At 44.2% G+C, this 13,788-nt stretch overlaps 1 protein-coding gene across 2 annotated transcripts in view; it reads right to left on the reverse strand.

The window, feature by feature from the left end:
- The window catches only part of LOC138515767 (myoneurin-like), a 562,617-nt gene that overhangs the window by 476,351 nt on the left and 72,478 nt on the right, over positions 1-13,788 (reverse strand). For both annotated transcript variants that reach the window (XM_069630477.1, XM_069630478.1), the window contains exon 2: positions 10,667-12,257. In XM_069630477.1, the coding sequence (XP_069486578.1) occupies positions 10,667-11,769 (1,103 nt within the window). In that variant the 5' untranslated portion in view covers positions 11,770-12,257. The remainder of the gene's footprint in view (positions 1-10,666; positions 12,258-13,788) is intronic.

Here is a 13,788-nt window from a genome sequence, read left to right on the forward strand (position 1 = left end):
CGTGAAAAAGAGCTCCTCTCTAAGAGGAAGCCTGATTCTTTTGAAATCAGGGGATCTGGGTTTTCTGAAGACTTCCACGGCTCGTCTCACATCTCGATCCAGGTTGGAATCAAGCACTCCTTCCGGTTCGGTGAGTAACATCAGCCCCCTCTCCCCGGTGTTTATGAACCCGACCTTTTCACCTGGTCTGTCTGCCCGGAATTTTAAGTCCTGGATTGCAGGAGGCCTAGAGACCCTGGACAACTTTTTGAAGGGGGCCAACCATGCACCTTTGAGCGATGCAAAGAACTCTTTGGGATCCAGGAACAGGATAGATTCACATATACCCAGCTGCGCCACTGGTGCACCCATCCACAGACTCGCCAGGCAGCTACTCGTCCCCCCACAGCCATCGAATTGACCCTTAACGAGCTCCCGCCCGGAGGGAGAATCTCCACTCTATATAAACGACTCCAAACGGATTTCTTAACCTCCAAGACTCGGTACATGGCCCTATGGGAGGCGGACCTGGGCCGTCCAATTGAAGACCAACAGTGGGTTGACATCTGGTCCCGGGCTCACACCTCCTCATCATGCATCACAAACAGAGAATGCGCCTACAAGATCCTCCTCCGTTGGTACTACCCTCCCCTAAGACTTCACCACATTAACCCCACACTCGACCCACAATGCTGGAGACAATGCGGCCAAATAGGCTCCTTCTTCCACATGTGGTGGTCCTGCCCCAAGGCTCAAACCTTTTGGAAACAATGCCTAGCGACGATAGCGGACATCACTCATGTGTGACTGCCCTTGGACCCCGAACCTATTCTCCTTGGAGCAACGATCCCCGGGATCTACCCAAGGTCTGGTCCTAAGGCCAAACTATTATCCCAATGCTTACTTGCGGGCAGGAATGTGATAGCCCGCACCTGGAAAACGACGGAAGGCCCGCTCATGCCTTTCTGGCGGATGAAAGTCTGGGACATCTTGATCGCTGAGAAGGGTGACAGCTGCCGGGGCAGGCATTTTACATCGCTTTCACAACATCTGGGGTCCGGTTTCAGATTTTGACCAAAGGTTCCCAGCCCTGACATTCAAGCCTCAACTGGCCAGGAGAACTATTTCAGGATGAGATCCCCAGCGGGGACGTGAAGACGGAACTTGAGACCGGAGGGTGGGATGGGAAGAGCGTCACGTGGTATTGCTTTATGCTTCATGTCGCAAGTGATTAAGCTTTGTATTGTCATAACCTGTCTGTTTAAAATAAACATGTTTACAAAGAAAAAGACGAGGGAGATTATTCACGATGCCTTGTTTACGTTCAGCAAGCACGCTTGACACAACTACTAAGATGAGGGAGATCACTCCTGATGCCTTCAATACATTTGGCACCCTTGCTCAGTCCTCTACCAGGTCTCCTGTAACTCCCATTACCTCTACTCTGGTGGGGGCACATCACTGGTTCTTCCTGGGGTGTTGGGTCACTGCATTCTCACTGACCGCTCTCCTTGCTTCTTCCTCTACCCACTGCCATGCTTTGGCTCTGCAGGGTCTCCAGCCAGGCAGGTGCCGGCACAGTTAATAAACCGCTCCGTCCACCTCCTCGAGGTCCCGCCACTGTCAGTCAGTTCCCAGCTTCCAGTCAGGGCCACTCTGCATCAGCCAGTGAAGGACTCCTGCACCCTGCTGTTGGTGTCCTCCGAACTGAAGTGTTGCTTCCCCAGCATTGCTTCTTGATTTCAAGTGCAAAATTCCCTAGTCTGCTAGGCTTCACGCCTGCTTTGCTTCTTAGTGAGTCCTTTCTCAATTGTTATGTTGTACATTTGGGTCCTCCCCAGGGGAGAGTCAGTCAATTTTGTGTGTCCATTGTGCATTAGTCATGACTCCTCTAGGCCACCTCTTCCCAGTACCTGTTCTTGGCGAAGGAGTAGTTTGCATAACTCCCTTTATCTTCTTCATCACACTATTCTTGGAAGATGATTTGAGATCAGATTGTATGTCTATTTTTGTCTTACTTATCTTGGTGGTATCAATTCTTACAGGAAGAAGTATTGCAATAACCTACAGTAGTGCTTTCAGATGGTCTCTCTTTGACCACTGGTTTTTGGTCCTCTGTTTAATTTACTTCACCTTTCCCCCTTTGTTTTCGGTCCTCTTAGTACATTAGAGCAACCAATTCAGTTTTCTAAACTAGTGGACCAACACACTTGGGATTTCAGCCTCCTATGGGTTCAGTAACTTAACCATAACTACAGATGCGCTACCGCAGGCCCTGTGATGTATATATCTCGATGTTAACGATAATGTCTCATCCTATATTGATAAAATATATCGATATATCCCCCAAAACCTGATAAAACGCCCAGCGCCAACTCTGCTGTTAACCCATACAATGGTCTGGCCGCCTCGCTCTGTGTCAAACACAGCTACTTCAGTTGCACTGTGATAGAAACAAACTCCCTTGCACCTGCTGTCTCTACTACCTGCGGTTATAGATTTTGGCTTTTGATTACATTATATCCACACTGGTGCTCATGAGGTCTAGCTCAGATGGAGCAATTTCTATGTGGCAGAAACAGAATCTCTTGCATCTGCTACCTGCTGATATAGAAACTATGCCCATTGCATCTGCTGGTTTATTTTATCTGCCGAAACCACAGCATAGCTACATCAATGGCAATGTGATAGAATCTGTTGCCATTCGTTTGCATCCCTTTGCTATTGTGGCATGCTGGAGTAAGGAGTCGGACAAAGAGGTGGCATTTCCACTAGAATATTTGTTTCACTAATAATGAAAAAGGGCCTGTCTCTCCTCCTCTATAAAGGGTTTCCCTCCGTGGATGCTCATTGTCAGGGTGGTTGTCAAACTCAAAGTGTCTGTCCTCTGTCCAAACTAGCCTACTCTAGCCCTAACACTAACAAAAGACATCAACATAAATAGTTCCAGGATAATGACTCCATTCTCCTGATTCAATGCGGTCAGCCCTATGGGCGCGTTTCTATTAGTCTTTGATAACAGTTCAACGTCTGCACTTGTAGCCAATACCAGGAGAAGGACTCCCTCCTCCTGGTTCAGCAGTTCCTCAACTGCTACCTTCTCCTGGTCAATTTGTCAGCCTCCAGGCTTCAGTTTGATAACTATTTTCCTTAGTTTATGATTCAACAATTATCTGGATAGCCAGGAGAATGACTACCTTCTCCTGGTTCTGCCGTTGGTTATCTTTGCATAGCTTCCTGCAACAGTTTTTATCAACCTTGCCAATTCTTGCCAGGCTTCTCGCAGGGCCTGCTTAAAGGTTATACACTCCTTGTTTCCAATACACAGTTGTTCCTTGCCTTTCTTTACCTTCCTCTTGTCAGTGAATACAAAGGGAATTGTTCCCAAGTGTCCTGGTTTTTTTCTAACACTCTGACAAAGGAGACAGCTCTCATTGCACTCTTTAACTTGAACATCCCTCTTGAAAATAGTGTTGAGGGAGACTACTCCCGATATGTTCTTCTCTTTTAGTGTATTTAACACAACAACTGAGTCAAGGAAGATCACTTGTGATATCTTCACACTTGGCTCTTTTATCACAACTCTGAGAATGAGGGAGATTACTCCGCAGGCTTTCTTTCCATTCAATAATCTTGACACAACTACTAAAATGAGGGAGATTACTCACAATGCCTTGTTTACGTTCAGCACTCTTGACACAACTACTAAGATGAGGGAGATCACTCCTGATGCCTTCAATACATTCAGCACCCTTGCTCAGTCCCCTACCAGGTCTCCTGTAACTCCCATTACCTCTACTCTGGTGGGGGCACATCACTGGTTCTTCCTGGGGTGTTGGGTCACAGCATTCTCACAGAGCGCTCTCCTTGCTTCTTCCTCTACCCGCTGCCATGCTTTGGCTCTGCAGGGTCTCAAGCCAGGCAGGTGCCGGCGCAGTTCATAAACCGCTCCGTCCACCTCCTCGAGGTCACTCCACTGTCAGTCAGTTCCCAGCTTCCAGTCAGGACCACTCTGCGTCGGCCAGTGAAGGACTCCTGCACCCTGCTGTTGGTGTCCTCCAAACCTGAGTGTTGCTTCCCCAGCATAGCTTCTTGATTTCAAGTGCGAAATTCCCTAGTCTGCTAGGCTTCACGCCTGCTTCGCTTCTTAGTGAGTCCTTTCTCAATTGTTATGTTGTACATTTGGGTCCTCCCTAGGGGAGTGTCAGTCAATTGTGTGTGTCCATTGTGCATTCGTCATGGCTCCTCTGGGCCACCTCTTCCCAGTGCCTGTTCTTGGCAAACGAGTAGTTTACATAACTCCATTGATCTTCTTCATCACACTATTCTTGGAAGATGATTTGAGATCAGATTGTATGTCTATTTTTGTCTTACTTATCTTGGTGGTGTCAATTCTTACAGGAAGGAGTATTGGAATAACCTACAGTAGTGCTTTCAGATCGTCTCTCTTTGACCAATGGTTTTTGGTCCTTTGTTGAATTTACTTCACCTTTCCCCCTTTGTTTTCAGTCCTCTTAGTACATTAGAGCAACCAATTCAGTTTTCTAAACTAGTGGACCAACACACTTGGGATTTCAGCCTCCAAAAAAAACAAACTTCGAGACGCTTTCTCTTTCTTTGAAAAATACAAGGAAATAAGCATAGAACTAAAATTTATTTGGGTTGTGTCCCTGACCTTACCAAGCATATGGTGGTTTTTTGGTTGTTGAAATCCATTTGTATACAACAAATATTTCTAAATGTAGTTTTTCTTGCATGTTTTGATGTGACTCTGTAGCACATGGACATTACTAACCCACCAATGACTTTGAAATTGGTTGATATTTTCTGTACTGCATTTATGCTCTGTATGATTATTGTTGCAGATCATGACTTGTATTAAGAAAAAACAAAAAATTGAATAAAACAACTGCTAATACAACAAAGCGGTAATTTAGGATACTGGATTTATTCTGTAGCTAACTTTCTCGCCTACAAGGATACTTGGCTTACTATTTGAAGCAGTTTATTGAAACAGAATCAACAAAATAACTTAGGCATCCTAACAGAAATTTAATGCCAAAAATTGTATATGTGGTTGGAGCCCCCATTTTTGTTCTCCATTTCAGATCGTCTCTCAGCAGCCTTTGTGGTCTCAAGGGTAAGAGGGTTAGGGAGTTCCGTCAAAGAATGGGAGTCCTTGTCACCATGAGGGGAGGCTCTCCCCATGAGTTCCTGCTTTCTGCCACCCCTAGGAGGAATGTTGCGTTGCAGGCTCAACTCCCTACCCTCACAGGGAAGGGTGCCCCTCTGGGGAGAAGTGATGTTATCCCATGAATCGTCACAATATCCATGGGAAAAAATACCATAGTTGTCACTGAAACTGTACACACTGCTTTACATATTTCTCCTACCAATGGAAAACATAGCATAGTTACCCCAATTGCACTGTGATACAAACAGACTCATTGGCCTCTGCTACTTTAATGTTTAATTGTGCATAGCTGAAACATTCAACCTTTACAAAAAAAGACAATACATTTTACCAATCCATAATTAGATATTTATCTAAAAGACAACAATATAAATTGATCACATACAGTGTATTTTCCAGCTAAACGTGTAATATGTTAAAATTAATAAAATGCAGCTTTAAATAAGAAGTAGAGGCAGCTATGGTCCAATAATCATGAAGCCCGATGTAAAAACCCATCTAGCTTGTAAGGCCCATATGCTGTAAAAACCTAACAATAGCCAACATTAGAGTTAGATGCTGACCACTAAACAAAATAGGCCACACAACTTCCTCTGTTAAAATCCTGTGCCGACTAAAAAATGTACCCAAATAAAGTGCTCTTTTGTCAGCCAGACAAGGACAAGACAGCAATTAATGTCTCAGATTTTGTCTCGGAGAGAAACTTGCAAAATCAGCAACAACTTTTAGTCACCTCCCCTGCTGTTAAGAAAGGAAGAAGGCAATGAATATGGCAAGGGAAATGTGCACGGAATCACACAGTGAACAACTTTGAATCTAACAACGTGCATACAATACCCAAGACTCGTGTATACTAAAACCCAGGAGTGCAAATAGAATGAAACAATAATACCAATATATGAAAAGGGATGTGGGGTAAGCACTTAGAACCTCCTTATGACTGAAAGGAAAGTCGGCAAACTCCTTACCCACAATGCTATTACAGATACTGACAGCGCTAAGCCCACGTAGAGGGCAAGCAAGGACAGGATCTGTGAGCTGACACTCTGGATGATACTGAATAAGGAACTTAGAAACAGTACTCACGAGGACCGGAAAGACCACTTGAATGTCAGTAAACCCACGAACCCAGATGATCAAACAGGGACCCTGAAAGCTATAACAGCAATGGGTGGAGGAAAACTAAATACATAAGACCCTAGTCAAGGGGCAAGTAGGAATAGTGATTATAGAATAGAGAGGAAAACAAAAGGCATTCACACTGGGACTAGTTACAACAGCACCCCACACCTAATAATCAATGAGAAATAAATGCAGAAGTGCAATGGAAAACATGGAATGGAAAGTAAGGATCAGGAGCAGGGAAAATGAAATCACAAAAGGAAACCTTTCCAACCCATCCAAGGAGAAAAGGCAGGAAGCTGAATCTATAAAAGGGAAAGACTAATGCATCAAGCTTTTCAGTAGCAAAGGACAGCTTCAAAGAAACCGAGAACACAGGCAAATTGGGCAGCATCAAAGGGTAAAGCACAGAGAAAGGCTGCCTGCAGACAGAGGAAGACAGAAAGGGAAATCCAGAAAGCAGAAATCAATTAAGCACATAAATTCGAAATCCAGGGCAGAGGAACAAGAAACAGGAACTAGGCACAAAAGCTAGGAACCAGGAACAAGGGACCAATCACAACAGGAACACTGCAACAATGACCAGCGCTGGACTGAAGTAAACTGAGGCTTTTAAAGCTGCTTAACGAGCACACCCCTCAGGTGTGCCGCCTGCTGCACCTGCAGCCACAGGTGTTGCCTATCTTCCACCCAACCTTGTCCTGCAAGGGAGGAGGTTAGGCAGTGAGCCAGGCATTCTGGGAAGCATAGTCATTAGATTAAAGTAGCATGCTGGCTGCCAAAAATCAGGAATGGATCCGGAAGGGAAGTAACTTGGAAAATAAGGTTTTAGCGCTCCCAATTCATCACAGCACTGTAGCATAAGGTTCGGAGGAAATGTCCAGTAGGGAAAAAAACCCAAATCATGCCCCCAAGCGACGGGAACAGGAGCGAAGGGAGCGAGCTGTGACACCTGCACCTATTTAGTAGAAAGTAAATGTAGGCGCACTATTAAGAACATGATTTTGAAGCTTGCCCAAGTACCTTGGCAGAGTGTTCTAAGCCTTCGTCTCATTTTCAACATTTTGAAAGACCTTATATTTCCTACATTGGGGTTGTGTATCAAGCCAATCGTATAGCAGAGTTTCTCCTTGGCCTTATCCTGGTTTTTAAGTAGCCTGTAAAGAGGGATATCAGCCAAAGCCATTTGTTTCAAACACTCTCCTTCCCACTGAGTCAGAGCTTGAACAGACTCTACCAATAGCATTCCCTTAAGGATCGGCAATATGGAGTTGACTTGGGCTAGTAAACATTTCCTCAAAACAGCTAAGAATGTCAATTTTACCATAATGGAGAGAGAAACAACCCAAACTCATAACGTACCACTTGCCAACGCTTTGAGGTAAAGAGTGAACTCTATTTCAGAATATCCCCTCGATAACGTTCCAATTCAAGCCACTGAGGTCCAGGTTAGTCTGAGCACCAAAGACAAGTATCGGCACCACTTTTGGCTCATGGAATGTTAACAGAGGGCAGATGGAGTAATACCTTTGATAAATAATCATAACTTGTGCAGCTGTGGTCTGTGTTTTATATCGCAACTGCTTTTTATAGGGAACCTCTTTAGTACTGTTATTTTTAAAACCCCTAAATACCTGTACTCATCCACAACCTTCAAAAGGAGAGATGTAAAGATACCTTTTGAAGGTCAGTTTCTTGCGATTAGGCTTGAATCTCAATATGTTAAGACATGTATATATTTACCCTAAAGCCATTTGAGTTTTCGTAGCACTGCAACGCCGATGGCGTTCTATGCAGACCTACAGGTGTCTGTCCAAAAGCACCAGATCATCTGCATACAGTAGCCATTGAACCGGGTAGCCATCGTATCTGGGAGGGAAGGCACAGGCAATGATAAAGTGCTACTCCAAATGTGCGATAAACAGATTAAATAAAGCATTGTCCAATATGCACCTCTGCTTCAAGCCCGGTAAAGGTGGGAATCGATTGCATAAGATGCCCAGTCCGATTTAAACAAACTTGCATGGACGTTCGACTGTACAGATCTTTTATAATGTGTAGCAGATACAAAGGACATTTCCAAAGATGAAGCTTTTTCCGAAGCAAATTTCGATCTATACAGTCAAATGCCATTCGAAAGTCGATAAACACAAGATAAAAATCAGCAGACCTGAAAGCAGAACCCTCTTTTTGGTGAGGCCCAAGGAGAAGGCATTCAATGGAGTACTCAAACCTGTGACAAGCCTTGACTGAAAACAGTCGAAACAGGAGATCTCTTTCAACTGACAAAGTAAATGCCTCAAAATGAAAGAGGCAAAATCTTTCCCCGGCACATCGAGAAGGGCAATAGTTTTGAGGACTTGTCCAATCGCCCTTCTTGAATATTGGGATTATATGCAATTTATTCCAGGAAGAGGGAACCTTTTTAGATTTCAACACCTGTCTAAATAAAGCAAATAGAATATCTGCCCAGGTCAAAGGGGAGGGGCGCTAAGCATAACGTTTGAATGCCCATCCAGGCCAGGGGCTCAGGATTTGCTACATTTTTCAATCAGGCTGGTAATATCATCTTTATCAAACAAAATGTCCCATTTTTCATCCAGAATCACAGAAGTTTTCCTGCTGACCAGACACAGATCTGTGAACAAGTCTGTAAAGTAGACAGTCCATGCTTCCTCAGAGATTGGATTTGTCTGCAATGCTGACTGCTTTGAGCCATCATTCTTTAAGAGGTGCCAGATCTATGCTTAATTTTTGGAAGATAAGGCTACCAACATCTCGTCAGCGTCATTTTTCACCAACATACTTCTGCCTTGTTTGCATAAGTCTTACAGCTGTGTCCAAGGTAGAAATATTCCTAATGTCAGTTCTTAACTTTCTTTTCTGGTTTTGGTACGATAAATCAAAAGCATTTATGTGGGCAAAGAAAGGTCTTCTGGAAAAAGCATGCTTTTGTACAAAAAGATTCAACACGTCAACATAACTATCAGGCAAACAAATATCGTAACTCCTATGGCAAGCAAAAACTTACAAAAGATGATCATTTAGGTCAACGAGGGATTTTTCATTCCATATAAAATGGCTTCTCCCAGAATTAATAGCAATGAGAGCAATGAGACTAGTGTAAAATTCGACTTGTTGCAAAGAAACTGGGATTTCCCAAGTAGTTTGCAACAGCCCATGGTCACTCCTTAATAAAGGAATGATTTGAAATTTCTCTAGAAGCGGAAAAACATTACTGCACATTGAATACCCTGTCTCCGTGTGGGGAGGGGAGGAATGTCACCTCTAACACAGCCATTAATCATATGCAGACATCTTTCCTCCATCAGAATAAGCCATGTTCTGCTCCTTGATTGAGATTTTGAGGGTTGTGCAGATTGAGATGGATCAAGCCCACTTTCTTTTAAGGAAGTGATGTTTAAATCGCCAGCAATGATAATAGCTGTGATGAGGGGATCTAAAGAGCATGCATCAATAAATCAGCAATCGCTGCTAATAATGTGTCGATATTGATGCCAGCCGGATTCCAATTGATGTTGATTACAGAAAAGACCCAAATATCCTTAAAACACCCCTACCCCACATCTAGTAACTTGCAAAAAAATAATTAGGGGACTAATTGCTGTAAATGAGAGAAGTTTACCCAGCTTAATAGCAGTGAAATAATTGTCTGCTATGGGTCTTCCTCTCTTGTTAAGTATAGTCTATACACATACACTGATATAAGATCCAGAACCACAATACAGGATGCAAAGTCTCTCAGGAAAGTACTATAAGAAGTGGGCAGGGAAAGAATAGCAAGTGTCATAAATGAGGGCAAAGACCATTTGTTTTACTACTGCCAATAGTTTACGTATTTTAACCTACCCTCAAATCCTGTGGGTTTCTTAAATTTATTTCCATTTAGCTTTTCAATTAACATAATGTGTGCAGTAGTTGTGAGGGATAGTTTAGGCTGGCTGCATATTTATGTACGTTTCTATCTTTCTTTATACATTTTGTACTAGACTGCTTCCTGTCCCGCCCGGTCTGCTCTTTAGCTAAAGCGAAAGGCACACTCATAATCAAGATTTTGACAACATAGTGCCATCTTAAAATTCTGTTGATGTGCAATATTTGGATATGGCATGGGATGTAACTTTTTGCCCTGCTTAGATAGCCTGGGCTGCCTCCAGAGGAAGCACTCTTATTTGGAAATACAAGGTTTGTGATTCTAAGCCTCCACGCTCGTTTCCCAACAAATGATGAACAAAGATAAGCTGCACATTTCAGGCAAACATAAGATAGCACATTTCCATACACAAAATGCCCATTCTGTTACAACAATATGCCAAAAATCGTGGGTCGTTTTTGTAAGCAGCATCTCACCTGTAATTGAACTGCTTTTCACAGTAACTACACTGGAGCAGGATGCGTCCAGGGTCGTCCTGGTGAAGGAGATAATTGGTGTATGTTAGCAGCAGCTCACACCGGTTACATCTATGGATCGCCTCGCTCAGTTCACTATCAGCTTCACTCCCCCTTTCATCTTGCAAACTAGGCCCTGTGGGGGTGTTTTTGGACCTTACTGTCCTGCTGTACTTCCTAAACTCATTAAGCGTCAGAGGAGATCTGTTCAAGGAACCCACTGCATCAAGCCTTAGTGAAGGCACATACATCGTACTGTCTTCGCACAGGATAATGTCGTCATCATCTTCCTCTGCTCCCTCACTGGTGGTATCGGGGCTTCCCACAGAGATCACTTCCTCAGAAAAGCTTGATCTAGGGCGGGGAACAGTCCTACTTTCTTGTGTGGGATAGACTCGGCCCATCTTTTCACTTTGTGAAAGAGCGTTATTGAGAATAAAGTTGGAGCTTTTAGTAACAAATGGCTCATTTAAATGAGTGGGCTGTTTGCACAATATTGTCTGGTCTTTCAGTTGAGAGGCAGGGTAATGCTTTTGCCTACTCTCACTGAATTTGGATGTAGCTCCAGTTCGTGTGTTCACAGATGTGCTGCTGTTTTTCACTTTTATATTTTCGGATAACCTAATTTCTATTATGCTATCGTCTGGCACTTCTGGGTCTTCATGTGAGCCGCACACCTCTTTTTTGGCCTGTATAGTTTCAAGGCTGGCAGTGCCACTGCTCACCTGAAAGTTATGTGGGAGGTTCACCTGCAATGCATGAGCAGCGTGCACAAAGTCCTGGACATGGCAGCTGGGAATTTTGTAGGAGTAGAAAAACTCAAGGAGGTGGCTGAAGCCTTCCAAATAGACATTATCCAGCACCAGGAACTGCTGTTGTTCGTTCCGGCTTAGGGCAGCGTAGAAGTAGCCACTGCAGGCAGAAAGCACATTTTTATGAGCAAGGAAGATTTTGCCCTCCACCATAACTGACACGTCACAGAACAGGCCCATTGACTTTTGCTCGTTCAACTTCTGCAGAACAGCCCAACCATGGCCCTCAGTTGAATGGTATGGGACATCCATGGTATTTCTTGAGGATCACGTTGCTAGAGAATCGATTTACAAAACTCCAATGACAATTTCCCTTATCTGTACGCTATTTTTAAGTATCCAATCTGCTTGTGAATTTAGGCCAATCGGGGGAGTTGCTAGGTCTGGAAAAGACCCGGGGCTAAGCTTATGTCGGAACTGTCAGGACTGGGGGCTAGCTAGTCTTTTGGCTGTAGCTCCTGAGATTCTATCCGGGGCTACAACCAAAAGATCAGGGGCTATAGCCCCCTTGGCCCCCCCCTAGCAACGCCCCTGAGGCCAATCATCCAATAGTCTGATATTCAGGGAATATTGGGCAGGAACTACAGTCAGACGAAGATTTTGCTTTTCAATACATTGCTGAGCAGCCCATTGATTGGTGCATGGTGTATGTCCTCGAATCTTCACTCCATATGGCATGTGGCAAAATCCATCGTCACTGTGGGTTCCAGTTTGGTGGCAATCCTTTTGCATGGTACGTTCTGTAAGAGGACAGCAAAAAAGACAGGTTAACTGAAACACGGTTACTCTGATCGCACAGCTTACACCACACATTCTACATCATCAAATATGTCCAACTCCTTAATTACGTTAACCACAAACCAAATTAAAAACTTCTGAAACATGCAAAAATACTTATAAACAATTTTAAATATGTTTATTGTAAGATATGCCCACACTTTTGATACCATTTTACTAAAAGGTTATGCTGCGAACAACATAAATTGCCTCTTTTTCCTTAATATCAGAGATAAATCATTATGCAAATCATTGACAATGATTTCATCAACCTCAGAAGATTAAATGGTGACCTTTAGGTTGCACACAGGCTTGTTGCGTGGATGCATTAGTTGACCTATGTTAGGCAGAAACCTGTGCAGTTCCCTCTGGGACCACTGCAAAAGATTTAAGACTACAGGTGTTGGCAGTAAACCCACTTGATAGCAGTCCGCACCGCACAGATTCACTGTGGTAGCTGTGGCTGAGCAGTCAGACTTCCCTCAAGAAGAGTTAGGCAGTATACAGAGGATACATAATAGGTACAGAGTCACAGTAGCACAAGCAAACACTGACCAGAGCTAGGTGTAAAAGTATAAACTTATTTATTAAAGGTACACTCATAAATTACACTAGCACAATAGAAAAGTTAAGCAAGTCAAACACAGTTACTATTACTCATATGTACACCCCTAATCATTTGTTGGACAATTCTAAGTTAACCCCACTTATTTCCAACCAGAGGTGAGCGCTTAACGTTAGATGGTACTCCAACAAGTATTACCAAAAGGGAGGGAAAAGGCAGAAATAAAGAGAGCAGTAAGGTAAAACACTTTTCACATAAGGTTAGCAAAGACAGTCAATGGTGGAACAAGGGGAATTAGTTCAGGGCCCGCTTTAGAGGGAGCCAGGCGAAAATGTGCCCAAGATCACACAATGTCACAAGTCTTTGCAGGTGAGTAGAAAAAGGTTTTACTACGGTTCTGAAAAGTTTAGTTAGGGTGTCCCAGGCCTACCCAGGTTCGAGAGCCGAGGGCTAAATCTACCCCGTACAATCGGTGGCAAGGGAGGCCGGGCGGAACACAGTACCTTTAAACGTGGGAGGATTCCTCCAGCGGTGGTAGTCGTTCATGGTAGTGGGTGCAAGTCGCGGTGTCGTCCCGAGGAAGAGGTGATCTCGACGAGGAGGAAAGCTGCAGGTCGTTGCACTACCCGGGATGAGGCCAGCCGTGGAGTTTTCCGGTCACAAAGGATTTTTACCCCTCTTTCGCGGTTGAGGTAAAAAGTGGTATCCCGGTTGCCGGGGTGCTTGGCACAGGCAAGGCGGCCACGAGATGCTTCGGGACGGCGAAAAGAAGGCAGCAACTGGTTGTCCCCACCAGTTAAGGGAAGAAGACTCTCCGGCAGGAGATCTCCTCTGTCGTCGGGAAAAGTGGTGAGACGGTTCTGCGGGGCTTCACCGGTGGTGTCGTCTTGGCAGGTCGCCTCAGCTTCTCCCTCTTCGGCTTCTTAGGT

Source organism: Ambystoma mexicanum, chromosome 6q, assembly GCF_040938575.1.
Source record: "Ambystoma mexicanum isolate Mex_15411 chromosome 6q, UKY_AmexF1_1, whole genome shotgun sequence".
NCBI classification, from domain to species: Eukaryota; Metazoa; Chordata; class Amphibia; order Caudata; family Ambystomatidae; genus Ambystoma; species Ambystoma mexicanum.